A 13672-nucleotide genomic window follows, 5' to 3' on the forward strand; every position below is an offset into this window, starting at 1 on the left:
TTTGCATCCATATGCTATCAGTTTTAAATGTCAATTAAAAATATAATAAAAGTCCAAATACAGTTTTATATGTTAATAATTACAACTGAAGAGTAGAAAATGGATGCGGTATGGATGGTGGCTGTATTGCATCCATTCTTTCTTGAGTTTCGTGCACATCTATGATTTTTTCTACGCGGATCGAAACATTCATGTGAATTACTCCATTGACGTGCATTGGTCTGTGTGCTACATGTTTTGCACACAGACAACACCCAGATGTAAAATAAACTTGTCTGAGCAAGTGATAAACTTTGCAACTCCTCCATATTCTGGATTCAGTCCTCTTGATTTTGGTTTAGAAATACTGATGCAAAATGCTGCCATGCGAAGGAGATCTAAGAGTATATTCTGGCCCAGGCTCGATAAGACTAACGAAGATATTGTATGCAATGTAAGCCTAGGGGAAAGCATGACGTGCGCTAATGATGGAAAAAATCCAACAATGCTAGATTAATTCAGTTTATTTCTGAAAACATATTCAGGTTCCTTCCCTCTTATTACACAGAATATGGCTCCCATACCACATGCAAACTCGTATTGTGAAGTATTGTGGCAATATAATACAGTGAAGCTGTAGCCTTCAAGGGAGTCTATCAGCACAAAATGACTGTTCAAACCAAGGACAGGAGCCCAGGGCACCGTGGCGGGGCCAAGTAGTTCACCGCTCCTTCCCACCTACTTGTTTCCCCTCTATCTACACCCTTCTCTTCCTTGATTGACAACTCTGGCTGTACAGGAACATGGGAATGAGATAGATGTAAAGCAAGTAGGTGGGAAGGTGCACCCTAATTGCTTGGCCACATCAAGGGTTCCCCACTTGTTCAGGCTTGTTTTGAACAATCATTTTATGATGATTGACTGAGGATTTAAAGGGATTGTTCAGGATTAGAAAAACATTTCTACTTTAATTCAGAAATAGTGCCACACATGTCTAAAGGTTGTATGTGGCATTGCAGCTCAGTTTTGTTGAAGCAAGTGGGGTTGACCTGTGAGACCACACACACCAATACATTTTTGGAAAAAAGCACCCGTGTTTCTCTAATGCTGAACATCCTCTTTAATCTAAAAGGTTTCCCGTAGTGAGACTCAGCTAATTCATTCATTAGAACTTGACATAGAAATTCCTCAGTTTTATTTCAAAAAGTTCTACTCAAAAGAAAAAGGCAAATCTTACACTCGACATGAAAAATATGAGAGAGTTTAATCCTGGAGAAGGACCATATAGAAATCATAAACTGGTGGTGAGACTCCACATAATAAGACCATTGTGCAGGAGGAATACGGCTTGGCCGAGGGATATCTGATATTCATCCTAAAAGTTTACTTTTGGTCTGATATCAAAAGACTTTGGGATCCTCAGAAGATTCGACAATTCAATTCCAGCTTTAATAGAGTCACTCGTAGAAGAACCTGGAACATATGAATAATATAAGTCATCTCATGGTCTTCCCAGAATCACTGTCTTTAACGGTTCATAGCCAGAACAATCTTAAAACAGATTTTTACCACCTTGATGTTTATGATCCTTCCCCAGATGAATGGGGGTCCGATACCAGGCACCCCCACTAATTAGCTGCAATCAGCTCCGGCAATAGGCGAATATAAACGCTGTATGAAGCTGAACATAACACCTTAGCGATTAGCGAATGCAGGGTACTGCAGATGATCCTATTATGGGGGCCCCATCGCAAAGTCTCCTAACAATCAGTAGATCAGGTCTTCCACCTTTCATCCTGACCACATAACCTCAGTGAGAAAGAGACTGGAAAGGCATTAGGAGTGGACCTATGCATGCCAAGTGCATCAGTCTTCTCATTACTTTTCACCCGAAGCCAAGGAGAGGAATGTAGAAGTGGGCAGAAAGTAATGAAGAAACTTGGTGTGCATTGGTCCGTCACCAATGAACTTCCTGCCTCATTAGCAGATATGTTCAGATATGTTACAGATATGTTCTCTGCAATACAGCAGCACTTTGGAACCAAAGAAGTATCCATTATCTTGTATTTTCAAGACCTACACAGTCATGTATTCTGTTGTGAAGTCTAACGTTGATGACAGGTCCCCTTTTTAATTGGAGTGGTGGTGACGCAGTAAATGGTCAGTACTTTACATTTTGGGCATAAATGGAAAGCAGTAAACCACTGCCGACGCTTCTTGAAGATGGACCGTATCAATGAATAGACCAATGTCATCCTATGCTTACAGATGAAGTGATTACCTTATTACTGACTCTCTGTCGACTCCTGTGGCTCTTCAATGGATGGAGCATCACCGACAGGTTCTAAGATAATGTGAAATGGTCGTTATTGTCAACTTTCCAATTAATACAATATCCCAAACAGCAAAGCACTACCTTTATTCTCAGCACTTGCCACCACCTCAGCTGGCTCTTCAGAAGACTCAACATTCACATCTAGATAGAATTCAAGAAACGAAAGCATCACTATGTTGAATGGAGACTCGAGCTCAGAAAATAATCCAATAGATCACTCAACTGTAACCAGGTGTTAAACACACAATCTCCTTCACGTAGAGAGTTTTTTCATCATAGAAACCTATTAAAACCTAGTTTTGTACAACCAAATATGAAATTCTGAGAGCGGTCTAACATCCCGGAGCCCACTTGTGGCTAGAATTGAGAGTGGTTACAAAGAGGGACCCTTGCTCTGGAGGACCTGTCCTATCATACATTACACAGACAACATAGTAAATTTAATGGACACTGCATAATTCTTCATTTCGCCTGTGGTGGCGCTGCAGAAAAGTGGAATGACAGATTACAGCTGATTGCTAGTGGTCCCAGCAACGTTATGATTAAAAGGAGCTTTCCAACAAGCATGGATTGTCTAAAGTGAAGAATCTTTTTAATAGAACCACTCAGAAATTATTCTGGTCACATAAGAAGACAAGTGCATGGCTTCTCGTCACAACCCTGTATATCAGACTTACCAGGTGATTGTACTTCATTTTCTGCTGATGGTGCATCATTTTGTGCTGATGGGGAATCAGTCTCTGTGGCTGTAGCTTCAATGGCCTCTGATGGGGCTTCCTTCTCTTCGGCTGGAGGATCACTCTCTGTGGATGATGCTTCAGCTGACACAGAAGAAGCTTTGGATTCTGCAGCTGGAACCTCATTGTCTGCAGCTGGAGCCTCAGTGTCTGCAGCTGGAGCCTTAGTGGCCACCAATGCAGCCTCATTTTCTGTACCAGGAACCTCAGAGTCCTTGGATGGAGCAGCATTCTCCACAGATGAAGCTTTACTATCTACTGCCGCAGCCTCATTCTCTATACTAGCAACCTCATCAGCCACTGGTGTAGCCTCATCCTCTTTGGGTGGGGTCTCATTTTCTACAGATGGAGGCTCTTCAGCCACAGATGAAGCCTCAGTGTCTTTGGATGGAGCTTCATTCTCCACAGATGAAGCTTCACTGTCTACTGCTGGATCCTTATTCTCTATACTAGCAGCCTCATCAGCCACTGGTGGAGCCTCATCCTCTTTGGGTGGGGTCTCATTTTCTACAGATGGAGGCTCATCAGCCACAGATGGAGCCTCAGTGTCTTTGGATGCAGATTCATTCTCCACTGAAGGAGTCTCTTTAGCCACAGATGGAGCTTCAGCGTCCACCGGTGCAGCCTCACCATCTGTATTTCCAGCCACAGTGATGTCTGATTCAGCTACATTTTCATTTTCTGTAGGTGAAGATTTACTGTCCTCTGCAGGGGCATCAGTTTCCACTGATACATCCTTCTCAGGGGATGATGCTTCAGCCTCAGAAGCTGGTATCACCTCACAAGACACGGCTGGTGGAGCCTCTATGGCAACTATTGCTTCTACACTCAACATTTCTGAAAAAGGAAAAAAGAAAAGTTAAACACCAATGTCCTCAGTATATCTTCTATTTATTTACATGCTAATGGATCAAAAAATGCCTAAGATAATTCCAGGCCGTTCTCCATAATCACATAGTTACATACATTACAAAAGTGATCAGGTCCATCAAGTTGAACCTTTCTTGATCAATTGTATATTATCTCTTGATTATTTGTAACCCTCAATAACATGTATTTTGAGAAAAATCATCCAGCCTCTTTATAAATGCCAATATAGTATATGCCGTAATTACCAGGGATGTAACTATAATGGGTACAAGGCTTGGAGTTACACCCAGGTCGTGGACCAAAGTGGAGCCAAAAGATCTTTATGGCCCATATGAAAAGACCAGTGATGGTTGGTGGCCATTGTCATAGGTTTTGCACTGGAGCTCATAAGCTTCAAGTTACACCATACTACCTCTTGCAATTGGTCATTACACAGTCTGACATGTCTAACTGTAAAGAACCTTTTCCTATTTAGCTGCTAGAATCCTCTTTCCCCCATGTGTAATGAAAGTCCCCCGGTCCTTCACAAGGTCATTGGAATCAGTAAATTACATGCCAGTTCTTTGGATTGACCGCACATGTATTGATACATGTAAAAGAGATCTTCTCTAAAACACTTTTTTTTTTTCAAAATGCACAAAAACAACTTTTCTAACATCTCATTTTAGGAGAGACCTTCCATGCCATGTAATAATCTAATTGCCACCTATGAACTGACTCTGGCCTTGCAATATTATTTTTAGAATTTTTAAAACTAGATCCCATGTTCCAGATGTGGCCTCACAAGTGATTTATAGAGGGGTAATAATACATTAGAGTCACAGGATTTTAGTTCTTTTTTTTTATACACCCTAAAATCTTGTTTGCTTTTGCAGCTGCTGCCTGACATTGATTACTGCTGCTCAGCTTACTAGTAACCGTAATATCCAAGTCCTTCTCCTGTTCTGTAATCCCAAGTATATTTCCATTTAAGGTGTATGCAGCAATGCGATAACTACGGCCTTGGTGCATTACTTTACATTTACTGCAATAACTTTTCAGAATAAGTTGTCCTTTATGTGTAAATGAGGAATAACTCTATTTCTGAACATTGTCTGACTTTTGTCCTGAATTTCCAGTAGTTTTACCCTCTACAGGATCTATCTCTTAATTTGCAATTGAATCTGAGCTGGTGGAAGAAGACTAGTTGCCATGATGTTTCCCGTGGACACATCTACTGAACGGTGTACACGTGAATCCAGCTTTAGGGTGAGATAAAAGATGTAGCAGGCGATGGGCTGTACACTACGGAATTAAAAATCGCTCTCTTCATCAGAACTTTTTAATGCAAATTTTCAGCTGTGTTTTGCAGCATCAGCAAAGTCTATGAGATTTCATTAATCTTGTGCACACCTTGTTTTTTTTGTCATCAGGATTTTGTGCTTTGCATGTTTGTTTGCACAATGGAGCATTTCACTTCTTTCAGAGTTTTTCTAGCATGTCAAAACCACAGCAAAAAAACACACAAAAAATGCAGCAAAAACGCAGCAAGAAAAAAACAAGGAAAACTTGTTTCTTTCCTGCCAAGCAATCAGGTTCTGCTGCAGAAAAAAAAGGTGAGGAAAAAAATGAATTAACTATTAAAGGGAACTGTCAACAGGTTTTTGCTACCCCATCTGAAAGCAGCATGATGTACTCTAGGGGGCAAAGACCCTGATTCTAGCGATGTATCACTTACTGGGCTGATTGCTGTAGTTTTAGTAAAGGGAACCTGTCACCAGGTTTGTCCCATATGAGATAAGACCACCACCATTCAGCCCTGATATGCAACATTCTAATATGCTGTATATTTGCCCCCAATCTGGCTTACAAAACTAGAAAAACCACTTTGATTATACTCACTTATGGGGCGGTAGGGTCTGATGGATGTTGCTGTCTTGGTTCAGTGCCTCCTCTCTCCTTGTGATGCTGTTCTCCTTCTGTGATTCATGTAGATGACGCATCCAAGTTATCAACATAATGTCCCTTGGATCGCGGCTCCTGCGCGGGCGTACTTCTGTGCCGTGATCAGGGCAGAGGAAAGTACTGTAGTGCCCATGCACTGGGGCTCTTTGATCCTTCCCAGCGCATGTGCACAATAGTACTTTGCCTTGCCCTCAACAGGACAGAGAAAGCATGCCTGGACAGAAGCGCTGTGTCGAGGGACATTGTGTGGATGGCATAGGATGCGTCATCCACATGAAGCAAGAGGGAGGACGACATCACAAGAAGAGATGTGGCACCGGACCAAGACCAGCGACACCACTTGGACCGGAACCGCCCAGCAGGTGAGTATATTTTAAGGTGTTTTTCTTGTCTAGCAGGCCAGATTGGGGTGTATTTGAGTCGCCCCATGGGCTAGGGGTACTCGGTACCGGGTCCTGCAGGTCACAGGGGGATGTCACGGTGGCTGAGACCCGGTCCGTGGCCCTGGGTGCCCATGTAAAAGGGAAAGGTCTTTAAAGGGATAAAGTTTATGTTCGTGATGCGACCTGTGGTATTCGGTCAGGGTGACCGACACTGCTTAAAGGGGTCCGCTGGAGTGATGTTATGGCAGCTAGGTGGTATATCTTCCCACAGGTGAAGTATATCCCCAGGGTTCCCTGTGTGTAGATGGTGGTATGGTGAGAGGTGCAGAGAAGAACGAGGACCCAGGATTGCAGTCTCTTTACCTTGTTTACTGTTGGTTTCAGCAGCCAGAGTACAGGGCACCAGACCACAGGGCAGGTAGAGTCTGGCTGGTTCGGAGGCAAGTTCAGAGTCCCCTTATCCAGGTGGAGAATAGAAGCCTTCCTTTGCGCTGTAGTGGTGTAGTCCCTTACTGCTAAGTTTCACATAAGGTCCTCAGATGTTATCTCTCTCTCTGTCCCCCCGGTTAGGATAGGACAAAACCTGTATGACTGGTGACTTGAGCCTGTTTATAGGGTCTCTTAGATGACCCGGCTCCGTGGGGTGTCACCGTGCCTCCTGGGTGTGGGTGCAGACAGGTAACGTGCAATTAGCTGTCCTGCCGGTCTCTGATGTAAGGCGTGGAGGTCCTCACAACCTCGGTGTTCCAGCTACCGGTGTTTCTGCTGTCATGAATCCCAATGGCTAGGGATAGCACAGGACAAGCAAGGTACAAATATATAACGGACGAGCTCTAGGGTGATGGAACCTGGGCTGACCGCTGCCCTACGCCTGACAAACGCAACTAGAGATAGCCAGGGAGCGTGCCTACGTTGGTTCTAGACGCCACGCACCAGCCTAAGAGCTAACTAGTACTGCAGAGAAAATAAAGACCTCACTTGCCTCCAGAGGAACGAACCCCGAAAGGTATAGTTGCCCCCCACATGTATTGACGGTGAAATGAGAGGAAGGCACACACATAGAGATGATATATATAGGTTTAGCAAATAGAGGCCCGCTGTAAACTAGAAAGCAGAACGATACAAAAGGGGTCTGAGCGGTCAGCAAAAAACCCTAATCAAAAAACCATCCTGAGATTACAAGAACCCATGTGCCAACTCATGGCACATGGGGAGAACCTCAGTCCACTAGAGCTACCAGCTAGCATAGAGACATAATAAGCAAGCTGGACAAAAAACCAAACAACTGAAAATCAGCACTTAGCTTATCCTGAAAGATCTGGGAGCAGGTAGGCAGGAACAAAACAGAGCACATCTGAATACATTGATAGCCGGCAAGGAAATGACAGAAAGGCCAGGTAAAATAGGAAACACCCAGCCTCTGATGGACAGGTGGAAACCAAAGGCCGCAACCCACCAAAGTCACCCAGTACCAGCAGTAACCACCAGAGGGAGCCCACAAACAGAATCCACAACAGTACCCCCCCCTTAAGGAGGGGTCACCGAACCCTCACGAGAACCCCCAGGGCGATCAGGGTGAGCTCTATGGAAGGCGCGGACCAAATCAGTCGCATGAACATCGGAGGCGACCACCCAGGAATTATCCTCCTGACCATAACCCTTCCACTTAACCAAATACTGGAGTTTGCGTCTGGAAACACGAGAATCCAAGATCTTCTCAACAACATACTCCAATTCTCCCTCCACCAGCACCGGAGCAGGAGGCTCAACCGAAGGAACAACGGGCACCTCATACCTCCGCAACAACGACCGATGGAACACATTATGAATAGCAAACGATGCTGGGAGATCCAAACGAAAAGATACAGGGTTAAGAATCTCCGAGATCCTATAAGGACCGATGAACCGAGGCTTGAACTTAGGAGAAGAGACCTTCATAGGGACAAAACGAGAAGACAACCACACCAAATCCCCAACAAGAAGTCGGGGACCCACGCGGCGACGGCGATTAGCAAACTGCTGAGTCTTCTCCTGAGATAACTTCAAATTGTCCACCACCTGATTCCAAATTTGATGTAGCCTGTCCACCACCACGTCCACTCCAGGACAATCCGAAGACTCCACCTGACCAGAGGAAAAACGAGGATGAAACCCCGAATTACAAAAAAAAGGAGAGACCAACGTGGCAGAACTAGCCCGATTATTAAGAGCAAATTCGGCCAGTGGCAAAAAAGCAACCCAGTCATCTTGGTCAGCAGAAACAAAACACCTCAAATAAGTTTCCAAGGTCTGATTAGTTCGCTACGTCAGGCCATTCGTCTGAGGATGGAATGCAGACGAGAAAGACAAATCAATGCCCATCTTGGCACAAAATGTCCGCCAAAATCAAGACACAAACTGGGATCCCCTGTCAGAAACGATATTCTCCGGAATCCCATGCAAACGAACCACGTTCTGAAAAAACAAAGGGACCAACTCAGAGGAGGAAGGCAACTTAGGCAAGGGCACCAAATGAACCATCTTAGAAAAGCGGTCACACACAACCCAGATAACGGACATTTTCTGTGAAACCGGGAGATCAGAAATAAAATCCATGGAAATGTGCGTCCAAGGCCTCTTCGGGATGGGCAAGGATAACAACAACCCACTGGCCCGAGAACAGCAAGGCTTAGCTCGAGCACACACTTCACAAGACTGCACAAAGGCACGCACATCCCTAGACAAGGAAGGCCACCAAAAAGACCTGGCCACCAAGTCTCTAGTACCAAATATTCCAGGATGACCAGCCAACACAGAAGAATGGACCTCGGAGATGACTCTACTGGTCCAATCATCCGGAACAAACAGTCTTTCTGGTGGACAACGATCCGGTTTATCCACCTGAAACTCATGCAATGCACGTCGCAAGTCTGGGGATACGGCGGACAATATTACCCCATCCCTAAGGATACCAGTAGGCCCAGAATCTCCAGGAGAGTCAGGCACAAAACTCCTGGAAAGAGCATCTGCCTTCACATTCTTTGAACCTGGCAGGTATGAAACCACGAAATTGAAACGAGAAAAAAACAGCGACCAACGAGCCTGTCTAGGATTCAAACGCCTGGCAGACTCAAGGTAAATGAGATTCTTGTGATCAGTCAAGACCACCACACGATGTTTAGCACCCTCAAGCCAATGACGCCACTCCTCAAATGCCCACTTCATGGCCAAAAGCTCCCGATTACCCACATCATAATTGCGCTCGGCGGGCGAGAATTTTCTAGAGAAGAATGCACATGGCTTCATCACCGAGCCATCAGAACTTCTCTGTGACAAAACCGCCCCCGCTCCAATCTCGGAAGCATCAACCTCAACCTGAAAAGGAAGTGAAACATCTGGTTGACACAACACAGGAGCAGAAGAAAACCGGCGCTTAAGTTCCTGAAAGGCCCCCACAGCCGCAGGAGACCAATTAGCAACATCAGCACCCTTTTTAGTCAAATCAGTCAAAGGTTTAACAATACTGGAAAAATTTGCAATGAACCGACGATAAAAATTAGCAAACCCCAAGAACTTCTGTAGGCTCTTAACAGATGTAGGTTGTGTCCAGTCACAAATTGCCTGAACCTTGACGGGATCCATCTCAATAGTAGAAGTAGAAAAAATGTACCCCAAAAAAGAAACCTTCTGGACTCCGAAGAGACACTTTGAGCCCTTCACAAACAGAGAATTGGCCCGCAGAACCTGAAACACCTTCCTGACCTGTAGAACATGAGACTCCCAGTCATCAGAAAACACCAAAATATCATCCAAATACACAATCATAAACTTATCCAGATATTCACGGAAAATATTGTGCATAAAGGACTGAAAGACTGACAGAGCATTGGAGAGTCCAAAAGGCATTACCAAATACTCAAAATGGCCCTCAGGCGTATTAAATGCGGTTTTCCACTCATCACCTTGTTTTATCCGCACCAGATTATACGCACCACGAAGATCTATCTTAGTGAACCACCTAGCCCCCTTAATGCGAGCAAACAAGTCAGTCAATAATGGCAATGGATACTGATATTTGACTGTAATCTTATTCAGAAGGCGATAATCTATACAAGGCCTCAGGGAACCATCTTTTTTTGCCACGAAAAAAAAACCTGCTCCCAGAGGGGACGAAGATGACGAATATGTCCCTTTTCCAAGGACTCCTTAATATAATTCCGCATAGCAGTATGCTCTGGCAGTGACAGATTAAATAAACAACCCTTAGGGAACTTACTGCCAGGAATCAATTCTATAGCACAGTCACAATCTCTATGAGGAGGGAGCGAATTGAGCTTAGGCTCCTCAAAAACATCCCTATAGTCAGACAAAAACTCAGGGATCTCAGAAAGAGTAGATGAAGCGATTGAAATCGGAGGTGCATGATCATGAACCCCCTGACATCCCCAGCTTAACACAGACATTGTTTTCCAGTCCAGGACAGGATTATGAGTTTGTAACCATGGCAGCCCCAGCACTAGTACATCATGTAAATTATACAGTACAAGGAAGCGAATCACCTCCTGATGAACGGGAGTCATGCGCATGGTCACTTGTGTCCAATACTGCGGTTTATTCATAGCCAATGGTGTAGAGTCAATTCCCTTCAGAGGAATAGGAACTTCCAGAGGCTCCAGACTAAAACCGCAGCGTTTAGCAAATGACCAATCCATAAGACTCAGGGCAGCGCCCGAATCCACATAGGCATCAACGGAAATGGAAGACAGTGAAAAAATCAGAGTCACAGACAAAATGAACTTAGGCTGCAGAGTACCAATGGCAAAAGATTTATCAAGCTTTTTTGTGCGTTTAGAGCATGCTGATATAACATGAGCTGAATCACCACAATAAAAACACAATCCATTTTTCCACCTATAATTTTGCCGTTCACTTCTGGACTGAATTCTATCACATTGCATAGTCTCAGGTGCCTGTTCAGAAGACACCGCCAACTGGTGCACGGGTTTGCGCTCCCGCAAACGCCGATCAATCTGTATGGCCATAGCCATAGACTCATTCAGACCTGTAGGCATAGGGAACCCCACCATAATATCCTTAATGGCCTCAGAAAGACCATTTCTGAAGTTTGCAGCCAGGGCGCACTCATTCCACTGAGTAAGCACCGACCATTTCCGAAATTTTTGACAATATATTTCCGCTTCATCATGCCCCTGAGAGAGGGCTAACAAAGCCTTTTCAGCCTGAATCTCCAGGTTGGGTTCCTCATAGAGCAATCCCAATGCCAGAAAAAACGCATCCACACTGAGCAATGCAGGATCCCCTGGTGCCAATGCAAATGCCCAATTCTGAGGGTCGCCCCGCAGGAAAGATATTACAATCCTGACCTGTTGAGCAGGGTCTCCAGAGGAGCGAGATTTTAAAGAAAGAAACAATTTACAATTGTTCCTGAAATTCAGGAAGGTAGATCTATCTCCAGAGAAGAACTCTGGAATAGGAATTCTAGGTTCAGACATGGGAGTGTGAACAACAAAATCCTGTATGTTTTGAACTTTTGCCGCGAGATTACTCAGGCTGGAAGCCAAACTCTGGACATCCATGTTAAACAGCTAAGATCAGAGCCATTCAAGGGTTAAGAGGAGGTAAGAAGCAGCTAGACAGCAATTAAGGGCTAGGCAGCAAAACTCTGAAGGGAAAAAAAAAAAAAAAAAATTTCCCTTAAACACTTCTTATTCTCCTGCTTCAGCCCAAACAATTAACACTTTGTGGGCCGGCTATACTGTCATGAATCCCAATGGCTAGGGATAGCACAGGACAAGCAAGGTACAAATATATAACGGACGAGCTCTAGGGTGATGGAACCTGGGCTGACCGCTGCCCTACGCCTGACAAACGCAACTAGAGATAGCCAGGGAGCGTGCCTACGTTGGTTCTAGACGCCACGCACCAGCCTAAGAGCTAACTAGTACTGCAGAGAAAATAAAGACCTCACTTGCCTCCAGAGGAACGAACCCCAAAAGGTATAGTTGCCCCCCACATGTATTGACGGTGAAATGAGAGGAAGGCACACACATAGAGATGATATATATAGGTTTAGCAAATAGAGGCCCGCTGTAAACTAGAAAGCAGAACGATACAAAAGGGGTCTGAGCGGTCAGCAAAAAACCCTAATCAAAAAACCATCCTGAGATTACAAGAACCCATGTGCCAACTCATGGCACATGGGGAGAACCTCAGTCCACTAGAGCTACCAGCTAGCATAGAGACATAATAAGCAAGCTGGACAAAAAAACCAAACAACTGAAAATCAGCACTTAGCTTATCCTGAAAGATCTGGGAGCAGGTAGGCAGGAACAAAACAGAGCACATCTGAATACATTGATAGCCGGCAAGGAAATGACAGAAAGGCCAGGTAAAATAGGAAACACCCAGCCTCTGATGGACAGGTGGAAACCAAAGGCCGCAACCCACCAAAGTCACCCAGTACCAGCAGTAACCACCAGAGGGAGCCCACAAACAGAATCCACAACATTCTGCGCCTCAGAAGGAGGCAGCCTGCTCGCGGCTGATGCCCTTCTGGTATCCTCTCCTGTGCTTCCTCTCCTTCATGCTCGCTACAATCAATTCTGCCTTCAAAATGTCTCTTTCCGGGAGCTGCAGCTCTGGGGGCATGCACAGCTCCTTAAACCCTCTGTCCTCCTCAGACTGATGTCTGGAACTAACTAACTTTCCCTACAGACTACCAGTTATATATATATATGTATATATATATATGTATATATATATATATATATATATATATATATATATACATCACAAAAACAGGCAGCACTCCATGTCCTTAAGTTCACATGCAGGTGTTTATTGTGCCCACATCTCCATGCAACGTTTCGGCTCTGACTGAGCCTTTCTCAAGCCTTTTTTCTTTTATATATATATATATATATATATATATATATATATATATATATATACTGTATATATATATATATATATATATATATATATATATATATATATATAGGGAGTCACCTAGTAAATAGGATCAAAAGCTCCCCCTGGTGGCCTGGAGTGTGAATGTGTTGCATGTTTGTGGTACCTGGTTGCAGTTATCCTTTCTTGCCTCCGAACGTAGCACCACTCTCCCGGGAGGAAAGCAATGCCGCTGTGACGACCAGGACCCTGGGGCGCCACATATTTATACAGAATATTAGAATGGAGTATATGAGGGCTAAAAGGTGCTGGTCTTATCTCACATGCGACAACAGGTTCTCTTAACCCCTTCATGACCCAGCCTATTTTGGCCTTAATGACCTGGCCGTTTTTTGAAATTCTGACCAGTGTCCCTTTATGAGGTAATAACTCAGGAACGCTTCAACGGATCCTAGCGATTCTGAGATTGTTTTTTCGTGACATATTGGGCTTCATGTTAGTGGTAAATTTAGGTC

At 44.4% G+C, this 13672-nt stretch overlaps 1 protein-coding gene across 3 annotated transcripts in view; it reads right to left on the reverse strand.

The window, feature by feature from the left end:
* Positions 1-487: 487 nt before the first annotated feature.
* LOC143805480 (uncharacterized) overlaps positions 488-13672 on the reverse strand; it is a 37654-nt gene continuing 24469 nt past the window's right edge. For 2 of the 3 annotated variants that reach the window (XM_077284922.1, XM_077284903.1), the window contains 4 exons: positions 2992-3888; positions 2396-2455; positions 2261-2323; positions 1225-1452 (listed from right to left, as the gene is read on the reverse strand). In XM_077284922.1, coding sequence (XP_077141037.1) covers positions 2265-2323; positions 2396-2455; positions 2992-3888 — 1016 coding nt within the window. In that variant the 3' untranslated portion in view covers positions 1225-1452; positions 2261-2264. Of the gene's footprint in view, positions 1453-2260; positions 2324-2395; positions 2456-2991; positions 3889-13672 lie in introns of all 3 variants that reach the window. The other variant, XM_077284912.1, reaches the window with a different exon arrangement.

This window comes from Ranitomeya variabilis, chromosome 1, assembly GCF_051348905.1.
Source record: "Ranitomeya variabilis isolate aRanVar5 chromosome 1, aRanVar5.hap1, whole genome shotgun sequence".
Taxonomy (NCBI): domain Eukaryota; kingdom Metazoa; phylum Chordata; class Amphibia; order Anura; family Dendrobatidae; genus Ranitomeya; species Ranitomeya variabilis.